Source organism: Mesoplodon densirostris, chromosome 17 (assembly GCF_025265405.1).
Source record: "Mesoplodon densirostris isolate mMesDen1 chromosome 17, mMesDen1 primary haplotype, whole genome shotgun sequence".
Taxonomy (NCBI): Eukaryota; Metazoa; Chordata; class Mammalia; order Artiodactyla; family Ziphiidae; genus Mesoplodon; species Mesoplodon densirostris.
The window spans coordinates 1256842-1277120 of NC_082677.1; the positions used below are offsets into that span (position 1 = coordinate 1256842).

General features: G+C 40.8%; 2 protein-coding genes across 5 annotated transcripts in view; one reads left to right on the forward strand and one right to left on the reverse strand.

Annotated features, from left to right (window-relative positions):
- Window positions 1-5: 5 nt before the first annotated feature.
- Window positions 6-604, forward strand: MRPL57 (mitochondrial ribosomal protein L57). Its single transcript, XM_060079852.1, has 2 exons — window positions 6-88; window positions 199-604. The coding sequence occupies exon 2, from the start codon at window positions 204-206 to the stop codon at window positions 510-512; it is 309 nt and encodes a 102-aa protein (XP_059935835.1). The 5' UTR covers window positions 6-88; window positions 199-203; the 3' UTR covers window positions 513-604.
- Window positions 605-1408: 804 nt separating this feature from the next.
- The window catches only part of ZDHHC20 (zinc finger DHHC-type palmitoyltransferase 20), a 74142-nt gene continuing 55271 nt past the window's right edge, over window positions 1409-20279 (reverse strand). For 2 of the 4 annotated variants that reach the window (XM_060079846.1, XM_060079849.1), the window contains 6 exons: window positions 16687-16819; window positions 13576-13702; window positions 9216-9305; window positions 7720-7835; window positions 6270-6347; window positions 1409-4853 (listed from right to left, as the gene is read on the reverse strand). In XM_060079846.1, the coding sequence (XP_059935829.1) occupies window positions 6310-6347; window positions 7720-7835; window positions 9216-9305; window positions 13576-13702; window positions 16687-16819 (504 nt within the window). In that variant the 3' untranslated portion in view covers window positions 1409-4853; window positions 6270-6309. Of the gene's footprint in view, window positions 4854-6269; window positions 6348-7719; window positions 7836-8183; window positions 8229-9215; window positions 9306-13575; window positions 13703-16686; window positions 16820-20279 lie in introns of those variants that run through there. The other 2 variants (XM_060079847.1, XM_060079848.1) reach the window with 2 other exon arrangements.

Below are 20279 nucleotides of genomic sequence, written 5' to 3' on the forward strand. Positions count from 1 at the left end.
CGAGGAGACGGGCGGCGCGTCGAGAAAGCGCGCTTCCGGCTTCCGGCGTGTGTGCTGGCGTGCGGAGGGCGGTCGTGAGGCGCGGTTGGTGAGTGTTGGGGCGCGGGTCGGGGTGTTCTGCGGGCGGCGGCGGGGCTCCCCTCTCCCTTCTCTCCGCGGCCGGCGCGCTGCCGACTCCCGCTTCTGTGCCCTCGGCAGGCGCCATGTTCTTGACCGCGCTCCTGCGCCGCGGCCGCATCCCCGGCCGGCAGTGGATCGGGAAGCACCGGAGGCCGCGACCCGTGTCGGCGCAGGCGAAGCAGAACATGGTCCGCCGCCTGGAGATCGAGGCGGAGAACCACTACTGGCTGAGCCGGCCCTTCCTCACTGTCGAGCAGGAGCGTGGCCACGCGGCGGCCCGCCGGGCGGCCGCCTTCCAGGCGCTCAAGGCGGCGCAGGCGGCCAAGTTCCCCGCGCCCCGGCGGCTGGAGGACCAGCTCGGCCATCTCAAGGTCACCGGGAAGTGGTCCTGACCCGCGCCACGTCGCCTGCGTCCTGCGGCGACGAGCGGGAGTCTCTGGCTCGAGCCCCACGGAGCCCCGGCCAAGCCGAGCGAGTGCCTGCGACGGAGGCCCCGGGCCCGCGCTCCCCACCGCCCGCAGTGTGTCTCGGTCGGATCGCGTCTCGCTTCTCTGTCCTGAGGACGGAACCGGGCGGCGCCCGCGTCTCACGGGATGCGGAACGCAACCTGCGCGCAGCCGCAATAAAGCTGCCGACCGCGCTCTGGCATCTGGGCCTCGGTGCGAGATTCTGCCCGGGGGCTTTGCCGTGCATGCTCACTTACCTTCTGCCGACAGGTCTTGCCTAAGCGGACATGAAAAAAAATCTACTTTTCCAGTTAAACGCGCTCCTAAAAATAGCGGTTTCTGGTGAGATTTGCTCCTAAAAGTGGACAATTGGACATCGTCTATTTTGGAGGACTTCCCCCGGAACTAAGACCCTTTAAGCCAGGCGGCGCAGCCAAAAAACAAACCAAACAAACAAGTGTATTTTAAAAAAATCAGGTTGTCACCTCAATATTGAAATTTAAGGATGATTTATGTACTTTGGATATGAGTCCTTTTTCAGGTATTCTTTTTCCAGTGTTCGACTTTTCATTCTTTTAACAGAATGCCTTTCAAAGAACGGAAGTTCTTAGGTTTGATGAAGGGGACAATTGAAAATTGTTCAATAAAAGCTAAATTAAAACCTTTTTGATAAAGCCTCGTGTGCTCTGGCGTAGGTAGACCACAGTGTCGTCGCACTCAGGTAGTCCCCGTGGCTGCCCTAAGGATCAGCCCCATCGCTTTCCCAAGGCAACACTGTACCTTGCCACACCTGCCAGGTGACTAAAGCAACAGTCATCCCCTAACAACAACAACAGCAGCTGTTCAAATACAGGACTTTATTTATTTATTAAGTAATCATTATTATGATTTTTGGAAAAACAAGTTTTGAAATGTTCAGCCTTCATGTTAATATAGGTTAGGCCACCCAAAAGATAAAGCAAAGATAACATTAAGTCATGGTCCAGGGTTACACTTAAGAAAAACAAATACAGGATTTACAGGACATATGTAAAAACAACCAAAGTAAACTGTATTTCAAATTTGTTTATATAAAAACATATTAAAGATCACTTTGAAATAGTGTCCACCTTTTCTGTAAATGGGCATAGACTAACCTGCAATCATGTACAAATGTGATAAACTCAACAGCTTTCTGAAGCTATTAATACAAATACAATTCCTTGCTTTATGCAACTCAACAAAATAATATAAAGTGAAGTCGTTAGAAAAATATGGACCTTGCTGAATCTATCTTGCATTTTTAATTTAAGTTGGAAAATATAGTTCAGATCATAAGAAACACATGAATTTTAGATTTACATATTCGCTGTATCTTACAGAATATGAGATAACGGTCTTTATTTTGGCTGAAATGCAAAAATATGGTTAATTTCTCTAACAGATTAGTTAAAAATACTTTCCATTGATAGCAGTGCTAGTCCTAGAACAAAATGTAAGCAAAACATATTTGTAAGTCAGTTGTCTTATCAGCGCCCCAAATATGCAGATCCTAACACTAAGCCCTTAATATGCATCTGCTTTAAAGATGACTGAAAGGAAATCTCACATGACTGAAAATCTGAAAATCCTACAGTCAAAATCTGCTATTAATAGAAATAAATTCAAGTAAACATTGCATATTTGATTTAAACTAAGTTAAATTAACTTATGACACTTCGGATCATAACCACTAAATCTGTAAAAGGATTTAAAAAAATCATCCATATGCAAAGATGAAACTATACTAGGTAAGCGGTGCAAGTTCAGTGACCACTAAGCTGTAGCTGCTCTTTGGTTTGGCACAGTGACAGTGGTCAGATGCCTCAGGTACTGAATATTCAAGTAAGTTTGTACCCACATAAAACCAAGTTTCCTGTCTAATTTGTTTTTAATGGCAATGGCAAGACCTGAAATTCAACTTTTATTTTCCTTAAATATTATCACAACTGTTCAAGTGTTTGAAGGAACAAAGACAGTACTAATAAATTTTGACAGGGCTTCATTTTGACCATTTCTCCGCAAAGGTTGGCAGCATTAATCAATCCCAGAGAAATACCGAAGAGTCAACCTTTTCCTGATTCCCACCACGTGTAGGCCCTTGCCAGTCATTAATATGTACAACTAAACGAAGCCAAATATTTAGAACGTGGCAAATGTTGGCCATAAATTAATTAAACCAAAGGTAACTAAATTAAAAGGCTTTAGCTGAAAATTCCTGAAAAGGTGTTTACTAATGCTATTAAGATGATGTTAACATACTGAAAGAACTGAAAAACACCACAAGAGCACCCAAATAGGTTAAAGGGAAAATTAAGCTTCCTCAGTTGTTAATCAGGTGCATGCAAATCCTTTGACCTGAATGTAAAAATACCCACAAGAAGTACCAGGACATTTCTGAAAGCAGTCACTTATGTTTAAACATTTACTACTTCCTTATAATACTCAAACTGCCAAACTGAAGTGATGTTTCTGGTTGGTAAATCGATATCCCTTAACTCTCATAAGTTTTCTAGAATCAAGATTATTAAGACTACAGCGTTGAAATAAAGGTAGAAACTGTATTATAGTATTCCAAACTATTTTCAAAGCTAACTCATTCCTCTAGTTCAAAGGGGAAAAAAATTACTTGCTTTTAACATCTAATATTAATATAGCCCATGGAATTAAACAAATCCTATAAATTATAAACCTGGAATAGTAGGCTATAAAATTTATGCTACATTAGGAGATTATAGAGCTATCCCTAGTATATTGTTTGGCGTCCAGAAGACAACTCCAAATATACCTGTTGGATGAATGTTAAGTAAGGTATTGTGCAAAATTAGAAACTGAAGAATGTTAAAGGTCGCCCAGTCGAAATCATTCTTAACACCCCTCTCCCCAACCCCATTTTATAGACAAGGAAACTATAACATGTTTTTACAGACGCTGGTTAAAACTGATCTCCATCCACTACTGGAAGCAGTCAGTCATTTTAGCTTGTGTGTGGCTGACTAAGCAGAGTATAAAGGAGGAGTGACATCTGTATATTGTTTCTCCGCTATAGGACACTATTTTTCTTTAGAATTAATGCAACTATCCCTGTCACTTAGATTGGATTGGAAAAGGGGGATAAGTGTCTAGGCAGAAAGGGGTTGCTGTTAGGAAGTCAGATGTAAGAGTGGAATCCGCCTCTCAGAGAATGGAAGTTTTGAATGACAACTCAAGTGAGAATTTCCTTCTTGAGAGCAGTGTTAGGCTAAACAGTTTTACCCTAGTTCAAATTGTCTTTTATGTTGCTGTTTAAGCTATTATAGGATTACTGTTAAAAAGTTTCAAAGCAAATTTCAGTCATTACCTAAATTGAAATTTGAAAGTCAACTCAGCAGCAGGCAGCACTCTGAGAACATACTTGAACAGCTTTCTGTAGCTTGTCTTTTGCTTTATTTTTCTTCTAGCCACTTCTACCCAATCCTACTGTGTCCAGTATTTCTATAGCACACGTAACCTTTGTTTCCCTACCTGTATAAATACCCATGAAAGTTCAACAGAAGAGTATATTGAAAGCAGAAACAAGATAATTTCTTATGCTGCCAAATTTTCTTTAAGCCTTGGGCACAACACTGCACATGGTTTAATTAATGCTTAGAACTAAGCCTTCAATGAATTATACAAATATGCTCCATGTTTTAAATGATTAGGTATCTAAATCCTTCTGAGTGTTACTTTATAGCCAACAATAAAAAAAAATCTTTAGTAAAAATGTTGAAAAGTATAAAACAGTAACTATAAATTAGCAAACAAGTTGTTTTTAAAGCAATTCTTTTCTTTTTCTTACACAGTGCAAGCACTTTCAGCCACCATACTGACCTAGATGTACTTCACTTAAAACAAGTTTTTACCTTGTGTTTCTGGAGTGAAAATTTATATGGATACTAAGAACTCTAATAATGTAACTCAGGTATCAAAAGAATACATACGCCATGTTAACATGTGACCTGACAGCTCATATTATAGCATATCATAATACGTTGTTATGAGTAAATGTTATTTCCAAAGTAAAATTAAGTCACTTTTGTAACTGTAAGTCAGTGTTGAACAGATGGGCTCATTTAAGATTAAGGCATCTTCCAGCTCTGAAGTAGTGCTTCTGTGGATCCAACAATCTGTACAAAGGTTTCCTTTTTTAAAAAATATATCTTCATCTATACTTCAATTATTTAATTCCACTGATCATCATCTTGCGTATAAAACTGAAAATATTCAGTCCATAATGTTTTTACAGACCTATAAAACCAGAAACAATGGAATTATTGATTAAAACTTGATTTTATATTTCTGAAAATAAGATTTATTAAATAGTTCTTTGGACTAAGGTATAAAGCTGCTAATACAACACAAAAGGAAAGAAATACTTTAATACTAATATTCTAATAATAATAAAGGTTTTTAGATGCCGTAAATAAGGGACAGATCACTGACTTTCCCTGAAGCCATTAAGTGAGCATTTATTTTAACAGAGGCAGATCCTTACACTTTTCCCTTAGTGTTAACTTGGGCATCATCTGAGAAGACTGCTATCAGAAGTTTATGGGAATTTCAGTGAGGATTCTCAACCACCACGAGCATCAGCCATTATTCCGCCTACACTGAGAAGACGCCCGGAGCCAAGACCTGGGAGCCCTGTCTGAGGACCAGCTCTGGGGTGGGGCTGCCAGTGACCCGTGATCACCGCCTGCAGCTCCTGCTGCCCTCTGCCTGCCCGGAGCCCCACCAGGGGCTGTTTCTGATGCTCTCTGAGTCTTAGGCTCTGGCTGTGACTTGGACATGGACTCCAGGTCCTTGTAAGGAACTGAATGCTAATGACAAACACCAAGCAAGGAAGCAGATGTCCCCTAGATGAGACTACAGATGAGAACAGAGCAACTGAGGTAATAAAGGTGGCTTGTCTTAAGCTGCTAAGTGTGTGATAACTTGCTAGGTAGCAACAGGTAACCAAGAAACACTACACGTAGGTTTTCAAAACTCTAATAGCTGCGCATGATGCTGCTGAGCCAGTGAGCTTAGCTTCTGACCTGAACGTGTACAGCTGTCTTCTCTGTTTTTCAGCAGCAGGAGAGTTCACTACATCCCTGCGGTTCAGTGTCCGTGTTAGCACTGCCCTCACTGCTCCTGCTGGTCCACCGGGAAGGGCTGCTATTCCTACTTCAATCAACGTCCTCTGGCTACTACCTCTGGGCGCGCAGGGAAGGCACCTCTGATCCATGTACGCGGCTACAGTGAACCGCTCTTCTGCTGTATCTTTGACCACGTAAAGAACATCGTGAACCTCTTAACTCTTTTTTTCACTCTTTACTCTTAGTCACTCTTGTCTGGATCAAATTTCTTCAGTAGTGGGCAAAAGTCACCTTTTTTCCTTAAACTAATAAGGTACCGTTCAGTGAAAAGGTTAGTTGTCCATATACCAATCCTAACAATTTTTACTAGTTTCCTCATTAATCTACCAACAAATATCCGGTAAGATCATGCTAGGAGTGGTCAGAAAAATGGGAGTTAGGCAGATGTTACCTTCCAATCTCTCCTGAACTACCTGATTTTGCTGACATAATGGAAAGAGTAAAAAAGACGGAATTGCAAATTGTTTTGAGATGATGACATGCAAATAAACTAATTTTTGGAGAAATTACCTTTATACTGTCTTACCTTGCTCTTATTCAACTGGTTAGTTATGAACAAGTGATACTCAATTTTCTATTGCCACTGTTACATGGTTATTTGTCCCTGTAAGCACATAATTATATATGACATGACAAAAAAAGAAATATTAAGTTTCTGGCTAAATGGTAAAATTGATGATTACAGTAAAAGCAAGTATTATGTAAGCACTAAATAGGCTTCTGGTGCCAACCATTTGCCTTCTGTTAGAACCCAGAAGGAAGGAAAGCAGTGCTAAAATCTGAAAGTCTGGTTTTATGCTTATCTTTGTAAAAACGTCCATTGGCTCTAAAGATGTTCAGGAGCAATACTTTCAAGTCCACAAATGGATTTTCCCCTTGATTTTATACGAGGGTCTAATGACCTGAATGAAGGTCTTTTTAAAAATATTTATTTTATTTATTTTTGGCTGTGTTGGGTCTTTGTTGTGGTGCACGGGCTTCTCAGTGCAGTGGCCTCTCGTTGCGGAGCACGGGCTCCAGGCACATGGGCTTCAGTAGTTGTGGCATGCGGGCTCAGTAGTTGTGGCTCGCGGGCTCCAGAGCACAGGCCCAGCAGCTGCAGCACATAGGCTCAGTTGCTCCATGGCATGTGGGATCCTCCTGGACCAGGGCTCGAACCTGTGTCCCCTGCATTGGCAGGTGGATTCCTAACCCCTGGGCCACCAGGTAAGTCCCCTGAATGAAGGTCTCAATGAAACTAATTTAAGAGAATTGAAATGCTACTGAAAGCCAAAATGACAATTAACAACAAATCAGAAATTGTGACAGCAAGCTTTCAAGTTTTAGGTTATTTCCTAGAGTTAGTACCAAACCATCTTCCTACAGTGCAAGAAGAATGTTATTACTAGTATTAAGAACCACAGATGTGATTGAAGCTGTAATGCTAGCGAGCGGCCAGACTATATTATAAACCGAGGCCTGATTCAAAAGCGCACTTCTATCTTATCAACTGTTGTATAATGTACCACAATTCATGAAATGATAAAGTCACCATGTTTCAAATACATTCAGTGCACTCTTTTTATACTAAGACAAGACAGCCAAAGAGTACAAGGCATTTCAAAATTATTTTCAAATAAGCAAAAGCTATGACCCCAAAGGATAACCTTGTTTAAGCATTATCCAAAATATTATGCCAAAAGAATTGTCTACATCTGAGGTGACAAAATACATGGCTGGGTAACAACAAGGAAAAACAAAATCATGAACAGAAAAAAACACAGCAGCAGCCACTACACTTCCTCACTCACCCTTCGCCTCCGTGAAAGCTACCAGTAAACGCTAACGGCCCACGTATAAGATATTTTATTAAAAAGTTTCAAATATTTTAGTATTTTAAAATAGCACATAGTGTATTTTACTTTTTCCACATTTATTAAACCTGGTGATTTTCATTTTAACCAGACAAAGCAATGTTTTCAGATGACGAGCATTACCTGGTCTGATAACACCTTCTTCAGATCCATTCTCTAGCCACTGAGATTCACTGTCCAACAAGCGGTTTTTTGATTCACTAAGCGGTTTGATAGGAAAGGGTGGATTTGAGCCAATACTGAAAGAGGAGCAAATAATTTAGTAAATAGTCTAATGCTCAATTAATGATACTTAATTAATAAGAAGCAAATTAGTATTCCTTCTCCTAAATGTGAGGGCAACTCATGAAATCTCAGCACTCCGTAAAAACTCCATCTTCAAGAGAAAATGTGCCCCCAACCCCCCCGCATTAAATGGCTCTCTAGACCCAAGAATTTGTACTCAGCACTGCCAATGAAAACAATTAGATAAAAGAAAAACAGCTTCAGAGGCCAATCTGAAACACTTTTAACATGTTAATCAAGAGCCATAAGGTAGCACAAGGACAGGTGAGGATCTACGTCTGTGGCCAGGACAAAAAGATTACCTGTCATTTCCCAAGTTTTCTGCTTTCTACCTCTGCAGTATAGATCTAAGGGGAAAAAATGATTTAGTGATTTAGCGTAGACTTAGTTTTCTAGCTAAGACATCCAGGGAGGGAGGGAATGGAGGAAAAAAAGAAGGCGGAAAAGGGAACTAGTATTGTTGGGGACCCACTATGGGCAAACGCTGTGCTGGGTGCTTTCTACACGCCATCGCAATCTTCACAATAACCCCCGAAGGGAGTGCAAATCCTCCTCTCATGGAGCTGGCAGCTGAGGCTGGGACAGTTGAAGTAACTTCCTCGAGCTCTGAGGTCCTAGGTTCTAAGGCCTATGTTCTTCCAAAACTAAGCCCCTAGCTTGGAATTTATAATCCCTCCTCCCCCACAACTTATTTCTGTAGTAAGTAGGTTTCAAGTGTTTCACTTTGACAGAAGCATCTCTATCTCCTTTAAAATTTCATTTAAAATGAACTATTTCTCTGAATTTATGAATCAGTGTGCTCGCCATACAAACTCTGAGAAAATATCCTCTAAGACGAAGAAGAAAAATTTTGTATTTTTGAATCCTCATTAATATTATTTTCACGCTGCAGTTACAATCTGTTTATCAAAATAAAATGGTGAATAGTACAATGACTAACTTCTTTGAAAATATAACTGATATAAACCAACATAATCAAATCTTGAAAGAGTCTTCGTTTCTAGGAAGACGCAGCGCAGGCAGGGTAGCCGTGCTTCCTACCCTGCCAGACGCGTCCAGTGACATGAGACTGTCCTGCTTCAACTACTAATAGCAAGCGTTCACTTTCTTACTCTCAAAGGTGTTCTGGTTTGAATGATAAAAAATATGGTTATCCTGAGCATATCAGCTATATCCACATTTTAACCCTCAGTTAAAAAAAACTGAATAGAATTTCTCTTTATCTATGCTGGCTTGCTACATTACTACTGTATTTATCTATGTATAACACACACACACACACACACAGTTTGCTCTATAATGAATTCTGAAAAACTTAATGACAAGAAGCACACCTTCTGGTATTTTCACTGTGGTTTGAAACAGAAGCTTGTTCTGGATCCGTCCCCACGAGACGAGTCGGAAAACTGCAGCCATCACCCTGACTGCATAATGAAAAATATCAGTAATAATTTAATCATGTTCAGTTAAATCAAAGTGGTCAAATTTAACACCTATTTTCCAGAGGCATGGTATAAAATTATCACAACTTGTCATTTCAGAGAACGATTTCTAAGATTTCTAATTTAGAGGGTTATTAGACTCCACTGAGGAAATATGTCTTTTTCTTTTATAATTTACATATAGTTAAAAACAGTATCTTCCATGACTATTAAAATGATCATGTCTATTAAAGTCATGATAAACATACATATTCAAATATTTGGGTAACTGACTGCTTATCACAATCATTTAAGATATCATAAATGCTCAAACTGAAATTCAAGATGTAAGTTCCACATATTTATTTATTCAACAACATTCATTAAATGAAAGTATACTGGATGTTCCGAGTACCATTTGAAGTGCTAGGGGTATACCACTGAACAAAAGAAAAGAAAATCTCTGCCTTCAAGAAGTTCACAACTTAAAAGAAAGTACAGCTATGCCTTCCACATTCTAGAAACATCAAAACTGTGTACCGCAGGGAATTCCACTTCCAGCCAAGATGGACTGACTGGTACATTTGACCTCCTGTTGAACAGTACATACAACAACTCTTTTCAAAACAGGCAGCACAGAACTGTGGTGTCTGAAAGAAGAGAAACCAACCAAGGAGTTGCAGCTTCTGCCAGAACTTGAGCACCAACAGGGGGATGTGCAGAGCAAGGTGGTCTCACTGAATTAAGGTGAGAGAGATGGGAGTTTCGAGAAGATGAGGAGGCTTGCTTCTGTCGGACAGAGCTGAGGAAGAGGGGTATGTGCAGAGAAAGGGCTACAGAAATCTGCACAGGGTTTTACTTGAGCCTTCTGATGAATACTAAGCCACACATGTGAATCTGGGGAAAGAACAACTGGGGAGTGTAAGATGAACAATTCAGAGCCTGCACAGCACTGGAAGCCATTTGCATTCGACCTGCCAGAGTAGAGAGACCTCACTGAACATGTGGATATGGCAGAGACCACAGCAGGCTCTCACCTTTGCGGTAGGAATAAACCAGGCTCTCACATTTGCGGTAAGAATAAACTTGCCCTAGAGAAAATGCTACCTACACCCAACCAAAGGTTTAAGCAAGGAGGACTAAGTTGAAACAGAAGTCTGCCAAAACAAAATTCAACATTCTTTAAACGGAGACAAAATTTAAACACTCAGAATTCAAAATGTCCACCATCCAATCAAAAATTACTAGCATAAAAAGCAGGAAAATGTGATCACAACTGAGAGGAAAAAAAGTCAATAGAAAAGATTTAGAAATGACCATGAACACTTGAAACAAAGACATTAAAACAGTGATTACAAATATGTCCATGAATTAACTGGAAAAAGTGGATATAAAGAAAAAAGAAATGTAAGATATAAAAAAAGAACCAAACAACTTCTGGAGCTGAAAAATATAATATCTGAAATAAGAAATTCACTGGATGAGCTTAACAGTAGACATTACAGAAGAAAAGATAAGTGAACTCACAGATGTAACAATAGAAACGATCCAATTTGAAGCCAAGAGAGAAAAAAGATGGAGGGGGAGAAGGGAGGGACAACAGCAATGACCAGCGGGTCATGACATATATTTAAGAGAACCTGAAAAGCTAGTGGGGGAGGGGCACAGGAATAGGAAGCAGGCAGAAAAAACAATTGAAAATTATTTCAAAATTATTCAGATTGGACTTCCCTGGTGTCACAGTGGTTAAGATCCTCCTGCCAATGCAGGGAACACAGGTTAGAGCCCTGGTCCGGGAAGATCCCACATGCCATGGAGCAACAAAGCCCGTGCGCCACAACTACTGAGCCTGCGCTCTGGAGCCCACGAGCCACAACTACTGAGCCCGTATGCCACAACTACTGAGCCCATGTGCCACAACTACTGCAAGCCGTGTGCCTAGAGCATGTGCTCCGCAACAAAGAGAAGCCACTAAATGAGAAGCCTGCACACCGCAACAAAGAGTAGCCCCTGCTCGCTGCAACTAGAGAAGGCCTGCGCACAGCAACGAAGACCCAACGCAGCCATAATGAACTCCAAAGAGGATAAACACAAGGCAAACCATACTAAGGAACATCATCATCAGACTACTTAAAACCAGTGATAAAGATAAAATCTTAAAAGTAGCCACAGGGGAAAAATAGACATAGTAATTTACAAGCATACCTCATTTCATTGTGTTTCATTTTACTGTGCTTTGCAGATACTGTGATTTTTATAAATTAAAGGTTTGAGGCAACCCTACATTGAGCAAGTCTATCGGTGCCATTTTTCCAAGGGCATTTGCTCACTTTGCGTCTCTGTGTCATATTTTGGCAATTCTCACAATATTTCAAACCCTCCACCAGCAAAAAGATTATGACTTGCTGAAGGCTCAGATAACAATTAGCAGTTTTTAGCAATAAAGTATTTTTAAATCAAAGTATGTACATTGTTTTTTTTTTTTAGACATAATGCTCTTGAACACTTAACAGTCTATGGTTATAGACTGTTATATGCACTGGGAAACCAAAAAGTTCGTATGACTCTCTTTACTATGATATTTGCTTTATTGTGGTGGTCTGGAACCAAACCTGCAATAATCTCTGAGGTGTGCCTGTACAAACAGTGGAATAAAGATAAGAGAGGCTGATTTATTGATACAAACAACACAAGGCAGATGATAATGGAACAACATCTTCAAAGAAGGGGAAAAAAAAACAAAGACAAAAAACCCAACTGCCGGGCTCCCCTGGTGGCGCAGTGGTTGAGAGTCCGCCTGCCGATGCAGGGGACGCGGGTTCGTGCCCCGGTCCGGGAAGATCCCACATGCCGCGGAGCGGCTGGGCCCGTGAGCCATGGCCGCTGAGCCTGCGCATCCGGAGCCTGTGCTCCGCAACGGGAGAGGCCACAACAGTGAGAGGCCCGCGTACCGCAAAAAACAAACAAACAAACCCAACTGCCAACATTGAAATTTCTGTTTAGAGAAAATAACCTTTAAAAATAATAGTCTATGTTCCAACCAGTCGCAGTGGAAACACCTGAATATAAGAGACAACAGATAAAGCTCACAGAAGAGACTGGCGTACTTGAAGATGAAACTCAGGAAAAAGACTGAACAGAAGGTGAGTAGCCACCAGTGAGCCGTGGCGGAGCCTCCCGAGGAGCCACAGACATGTAGCTGGGGTCCCTGCAGGGACGAGGGGAGGGAGGCGACAGAAGAAATACCTGAAGAGACAGTGGTTAAAAGGACTTTCCAAATCTGATGAAAGTTTAAAAAGTACAGATCCAAGAAGCTCAACGATCCTAAGCACGAGAGTCATGAAGCAAACGACACCAGGCATGTCATAATCAAATTGCAAGAAACTAGTGATAAACAAAATCTTAAAAGCGGCCAGAGAAAAATGTCGTATTACAGAAATAATAATAAACATAATATCCACAAACTTCTTATCAGAAAAAATGCAAGCAGCATCTACAATTCTATACCAAGCAAAATGTCTTTCAAAAATGAAGGCAATTGGGAATTCCCTGGCCATCCAATGGTTAGGAATTTGACCTTTCACTGCTGGGGCCTGGGTTCAAGCTCTGGTCAGGGAACTAAGATCCCATGTGGCGTGGCCAAAAAAAAAAAAAAGAATGCAAATATGTCATTTTCAGACAAAATAACAAGCAATACAGTTCCCTGTTAAGGGAAAAAAGGAAAAAACCCCACAACACTTACAAATATGGTACTTGAATTTCAAATACTTTTTCCTTCTCTATAATGACTTTTGGTATATAGATGGCCTAGGATGGCTGAGAATTTGGGAGAAAAGGAAATTATGAATCATCTTGAGCATATATTCCCATTTAAATTTAAATGCAGGTAAAAACTGCATTATGTGTTGGGTCTTCTTTGATTTAAGACACAACAGAATACATAACCTGTATTGGAAATCTTTGAAGATATGGCTAATAAATATAAATTCTTATGATTCTTTACTTCACAAACTTATTTTCATTTTGAAAAAAAAAGAGTGATTCTTATTTTCTATGAATCATCTTTTTTTCTCATTCAAATATATGCCCAAACTCTCCTTCACCCTTATAAAAAACATGAAAAATAAAATACTTCATGTAATCAAGATATTCTGAGTTTTCATTCTTAAGGCTCATAATGTCATAATATACTATATTCTCTGAATCACTTAATCAGAGAGACAGAGATTATCACAGGTTCCATAATTTCTGAGACGTGCATTTTATAAACTACCTTGAAAATATTGGAAGTAGCCAATATTTCTTTTCATCACCAAAGACTTGTCTCCAATTTTTACTGCATCCAAGTGAGAAACCGTTTCCATCAGGTCCATATGAAAATGTGGGTGCACGGAATGATTCTGTTACAGATATATATTACAAAAAAGAAGAGTTAATCTATTCGAAAATTATAGGAGGGAAGGAAATACCAATTTTTTTCTTTTTAAACTTTTTTGGGAAAAAATATAACCTCTTGAATATTTCATCACCCTTATAAAATGAAAATGTCAAAATAGTTGTGTGATATTAAGGAAAATCGACTGAAGAATGTTCAATACACCTTAGCCTTTTTCTTTTTCTTCTTTTTTTTTTTAATATTCTATCTCTTGCAACTTCACTCATTCATTATTTATCAACTTCCTACTACATGCCTATGGCAAAGCACCAGGTTTTGGGATCCCAAGGTAAAGTAGATGAAATTCTGATCAAAGAACCCACAGTCTAACAAAAGTCTATCAGAATGACAGTGTGATACGGATACATGTGGGGTGGTGGCCAAGGAAGGTGAAATATGCAGGAGGTAACGCCTGAGCTCGATCCTGAGCTATGAATAATAACAAGTGAGGAAGCTGATGGCGGCCAGAGCCTAGGATCTCTGTTTAAAGACAAAATGCATTTCAGAATGTTTTATAAGCTATGGATAAGAAGGAGCCAGGGAGAGATGGATTGGGAAAGGTTGATGACACAGAAAAGTGAAGTAAAAACTGATGGAAGAAAGTTCTAGAAGAAATGGGATGGCCTTTAGAAAAGGTTCTAAAGATTAACCATAGATACCAGAAAAGACATCGTGTCCGCAGAAATTAGAAAGAGGGTGACAGTGATGGGTTTGAAAGTAGAAATGTTTGTGTGAGGTTATAAAGGTGAGACGATAAGAATTTACTTGTGACAACTTCTAATTTTTCTATGAAGCATTCACAAAATAGGTAAGGAAATTAGGGAGAATGATGAAAGGCTGGAATACCTATTGTGGGTAATAAGGTGGCAAACCTGATCAGAAACACATGATATTACTGCCAAACAGAGCTGAGGGCCTAAGTAAGGTCTGAGACTTTGAATCTGTAGTTGTGACCACCGCTGTGGGAGCGAGACGGCCTTCACCAGCTCTCTCCAGCCCCATCGCACTGGGAGAAGAACGCATTGCTGGAATAACCTGGGTCAGGGACTGGCAAGGGCGTCGTGGGAGAAGAGGCACTTGGGGCATGTGTAGTGCGAGGGTGCTGCTGGGAGCTTGAGGGCATTTATTATGGGATCTAGAATGGAAGGGTGAGAAACAAAACCAGAAGGGAAAGAAACGTGGGAGAAAAGTGGTGGAGTGTGGAGGACTCAGTAAGCTAAAAAGGGCGCACGCTGGAACACGGAAAGGGAGAGCTGAACACATAAAGACTGTGCTCAGGGAATGGAGACTTCAAGGTGAAAATGTGAGACCTCTTCAGTGTCCAGTGATGAAAGGTTCAGTGTTTGGGTACAGGAATGACTGGCTATCAGGATCAAAGAGGCCACCCAGCCTGTCTGGGTTGACAGCAGCAGTTTGAACGTATTGATAGAAACTCTGCAACATGAGAAATGAGTCAAGGTAGGGCGGGGACAGCTATGAGAAAGGTACCAGTGACGCCCCAGAGGACATCTGGAAGCAGCAGTGGAGAGCTGGGTAACACCAGGGTGTGCGGGGAGTGGTGTGTTAGGGGAAGGTTTTTCAAAGTGTGGGTTTAGACATCTGAAGACGCTGTAGAATCAATTCAGTGCTTTGAAACCAGCATTTCTTTCTAAAGATCTAGAACAGAAAGTATCAGAGTACATTGGACATAGTAGACATTAATGATGTTTTACGAAGATTTTGCTTATTCTAATTACATCATTTTATAAATGGGTGTGCATGCACTAGGTAGTGATATAAAATGATGCATTTCTTACTGTAATCACTGGTAAAAACGTTTGAAAAAGATTGTTTTTAAGAGAATAATGTGTTTCCCAGGAAGCACTCACCTCTCAGACACCTACAGGGTTTGGGTGGGAAACAAGTGAAGCAGGGTGGGAACCATGGCCAATTAAATGCTCGTGGCCACCGAAGCAGTCGGCCACTACTGAGCTCCTACCGAATGACACCAGGTGGGAAAATAGGGCCACCAGAGTCGTCAGTTTTGAAAAGAAGAAATCTCCTTTTCTGTGTGAAATCTCTCAGTGTCCAGCTGCTTGGGAGGTCTGAAGAGCTAGGCTTTGCATGTGGGCTGCCTTCTGTGACCTCGGGTTAAAGGTGAAGAGATGACAGGATATTCTGTGACGATGATAAATTAATTGACATAAGGAAGCTTATTCACATGGAAAAGGGATGAAGGCATGGGAACTGGAGGAGAGTGCAACAGCAGAGTGAGCTGGGAAAGGCGGGGCACCAAACCCTTACCCTGGAAGCCCGTCCTATTTTACAGGACTCCATAAGACATGAGATTAAAGTGATCCAAATGTAAAAGTACCTAAGAATCTCCCTACAATGTCTGCATCTTTCTATGTTAAAGTATGTCCAACTCTCCTTTAGACAGCAGGGAGTGTTTAACTTTCTTTCGAAACACTGTGACAGATCCCTATTTTGTTAGCCAATACCTCAATATTCCAGTTATGGCTGGTGTTGCTGCTTACATGCCAATGGTTTAGTCTGAGCAATGCCACACCACTGTTGTTTAAGAAGTGTGTGTCCAATTATTGGAATACCTTACTGAATTCTTCCCCAATATTTTCATTTTAAAAAAATGAGCAAAAAAGGGACATAAGTGCTAACATTAGTGATACAACAAATGCAGGAAACAGCTTTTATTAAAATTTATAAAATATAGTCAGTTCTCTACTTTTATATACAACACACTACTGAAAAAATATATAAGTCAATCTTACTTCCTCAACCTTCTCAAAATTATGAACCTTTACGTTTATTAAACAGCCATTGTTCCTATCCAGTCCAAGTTAATTTTAATACAGAATTGTTTTATCTTTATCATCTTTTGTCCTTCTCTAGACTTCATGTTCATTTGTGGCCATTTTCCTAAATAATTATGCTTTATTTTAACCTACTTACCTATGGTTGTTCTGTTTTTCCCAACAAGCCAGCAGTGGTAGCTGAGAAGTGACAATACGCTGATGAAGAACATTGTCGACACAAAGAATAGAAAAAGTATGTGGAATTTTGCACGTGTATCTGAGAGTTCATTCTGAGGGAAGAAAAAAGAAGACTGACTTTTCAGAAGAGTCAACCTCCAAAATATACTCTTACAAATTTGGTTCTTCCTGAAGATTGCTGAATTCGCCAAAAAATTGCCAGATATGAGAAGTAAAAAAATAAATTAGGTAATACATCCAAAAGCAACATTTCCCAAAGCAGAGAATTGGTATTATCAGAGGGGCTTGCTTACAGAACATGTCAGAAAGAGTCACTTTAAAAACTGCTCTTAAATTTTAGCAATAGTTTCAGTAATAAATAAAAAGATGGACATTTTTACCCAACGTTTTTCTTTTGTACTTTATACATATATTCAAGCTTTCCCCAACATCCAGGATACATGAGGGTTTTCTCCACCTACGCTACTATTTGCTTGTTTTAATTATATAACCAGAAACTGATTGTGATAAATTTATCTTTGGACTTCCCTAGTCTGTATCTTCGGAACACCACTGCACAGTCATCCCTTCAGCTGCTTCCATTCCTCCCTCTTTAATCCTTGCTCCCTTCCTACAGAGCCTGTTTCGGTCATCACCGATTTTGGTTTGTCAATTTGCCACAAGGCATTAGTGAATGAAAACAGCTTCTGTTACCCATTCTAACAGCTAGATTCATCTCAACAGAAGCAAGTGTTAACCCAGAAGAAGTCAGTCTCTAGCAAGAGGATCACAAGGAGGCCTTTAAGCACTCGCTCTCACAACAAAGCTGCACAGCCAACCACAGCCTCACAGAACAAGAGCGGCTCCTGCTTGATTTAAACAGTTTACAGGCCAACAGGAAGGTTTTTAGCATTAGGTGATTCTGACATCTATCTTCTCTTCTCTTCCAGAGTAACCGCAATACCTTTTAAATACATCAAGTGATTCTTCTATCTCCCCATCTTGTGAAACAAATGGGTACTATACATACTCACTATCAATGTCACAAAAAAGATGGCAAGAATGTCATGGCAATGATGTATTTTTTTTTTAATTTTTAAAATTTATTTATTTTTGGCTGCGTTGGGTCTTCGTTGCTCCATGTGGGCTTTCTCTAGTTGTGGAGAGCGGGGGCTACTCTTTGTTGCAGTGCACGGGCTTCTCATTGCAGTGGCTTCTCTTGTCGCGGAGCATGGGCTGTAGGCGTGTGGGCTTCCGTAGTTGCGGCACATGCGCTCAGTAGTTGTGGCTCACGGGCTCTAGAGCACAGGCTCAGTAGTTGTGGCGCACGGGCTTAGTTGCTCCGTGGCATGTGGGATCTTCCCAGACCAGGGCTCGAACCTGTGACCCCTGCATTGGCAGGCGGATTCTCAACCACTGCGCCACCAGGGAAGCCTGCAATGAGGTATTTTACCTTTGGACAACTCTCTGTAGATTTCCTGTGGCAAAGCTTGTATAAATAGAGACAACGCATTAAGAAACCACTTTTTATACAAAATTATCCTGCGCACTATTGTTATAAACCTTTCATGTTTGGAAGGACCACTAAGATGTGGCTCTCTAAAGGTCATCAACGACGTTTTCTCAAAAACCACAGAAGAACATTCCGCTCTCCAAGCACGTTTAGGGTACACTTTACACACCTTTCCACAGTTTTTAAAACAGAGATTTGTATCTAGGAAAGCAGAAAATTGATTTTTTTAGCAAACAGCTTTTTAAAAACTTTGGATGAGTAGTTTCTAAAAACTAGATCTAATAATTTCTCACCTGCCTCAATGGTACTGCAATAGCCTTCCAAGGGGTGCCATCTCCTCCCCTCCAGTCTACTTTCCACACAGCAGCCAGAGGGACCCTTAATAAGGCTGATGGCATTACCCCTGCTCCCCATTCCACGGCCCTTGCAACGCCCGCAATGACCCTGCAACCCTGGCCGCCTCCTGGACCCCTGTTCCCCCTGCTTATCTACTCCAGCCTTGCCAGCTGCCTGGCATGGTGCTCCTCCTCTGGGCCTTTACTCTAAAGGTCAGATGTCTCCTCTGTTTGAGACACGCTTCTCTCAGGTATCCACTAAGTCCCGTCAAGTCTTTGCTCAGCTTTACCTTCTTACTGAGGCCTACCACAGTCACTCGTAAAAAAAATTCAGATGTAACTGACATATAATGTTATTTTAGTTTCAGGAGTTCAACATAATGATTCCATGTATGTCTATATGGCAAAAGGATCACTACCATAAGTATAGTTACCGTCCATCACCACACAGAGTCACAAAAACTTTTTTCTTGTGAGGAGATCTTTCAAGACCTAACTCTTAGACACTTTCAAATAGACTTATTAGCCATAGTCACCACGTTGTACATCACAGCCCCAGGCTTATTCTGCCACCTTCTCCCACTTCACCCATCTCCCACCCAACACCTCTGACAACCACCAAAATGTTCTTTGTATCTATGGGGTGTTTTTTTTATTCCACATAAGAGTTAGATAATATGGTATTTGTCTTTCTATGTCTGACTTTATTCCTTTATTATAATGCCCTCAAGGTCCATCTGAGTTGTCAAAAACGGCAATATTTCCTTCTTGTTCTATGGCAGAATTTATACCATTTATGCAACGGTATAAATTCTGTTGCATATTTATACCACAATTTCTTCATCCACCAATGTAAACTTAAGAGTGTTTTCAGGTCTTGGCTGTTATAAACGATGCTGCAATGAACACAGGGATGCAGATCTCTTTTTTTTTTTTTTTTTTGCAGTATGCGGGCCTCTCACTGTTGTGGCCTCTCCCGTTGCGGAGCACAGGCTCCAGACACGCAGGCTCAGCGGCCATGGCTCACGGGCCCAGCCGCTCCGTGGCATGTGGGACACTCCCGGACCGGGGCACGAACCCGCGTCCCCCGCATCGGCAGGTGGACCCCCAACCACTGCGCCACCAGGGAAGCCCCAAATATCTTTTTGAGTTAGTGTCTTCCTTTCCTTTGGATATACTCCCAGCAGTGGAATTTCTGGATTGTATAATAGTTCTAATTTTAATTTTTTTAGGACTCTCTGTACCATTCTCCATGATGGCCGCGCTAATTTACACTCCCTCCAACAGCACACAAGGGCTCCCTTTTCTCCACATCCTTGCCAAACCTTGTTATTTCTTGTCTTTTTGATAATGGCCATTCTAAAAAGTGTGAGGTGGTATCTTGCTGTGGTTTTGGTTTGCATTTCCCCGATGATTAGTGATGTTGAGCATCTTTTCATGTGTCTGTTGACCATCTGCATGTCTTCATTGGAAAAATGTCTATTCAGATCTTCTGATCATTTCTTAATCTGATTGTTTTGTTTTTGCTATTAAGTTGTATGAGTTCTTTATATATTTTGAATATTACTCCTTATCAGATACATAATTTGCAAATATTTTCTTCCATTCAGTAGGCTGCCTTTTCATTTTGTTAATGATTTCCTTTTCTGTGCAGAAGCTTCTAGTGTGACATGGTCCCACTTGTTTAGTTTTGCTTCTGTGGCTTTTGCATTTGATGTCAAATCC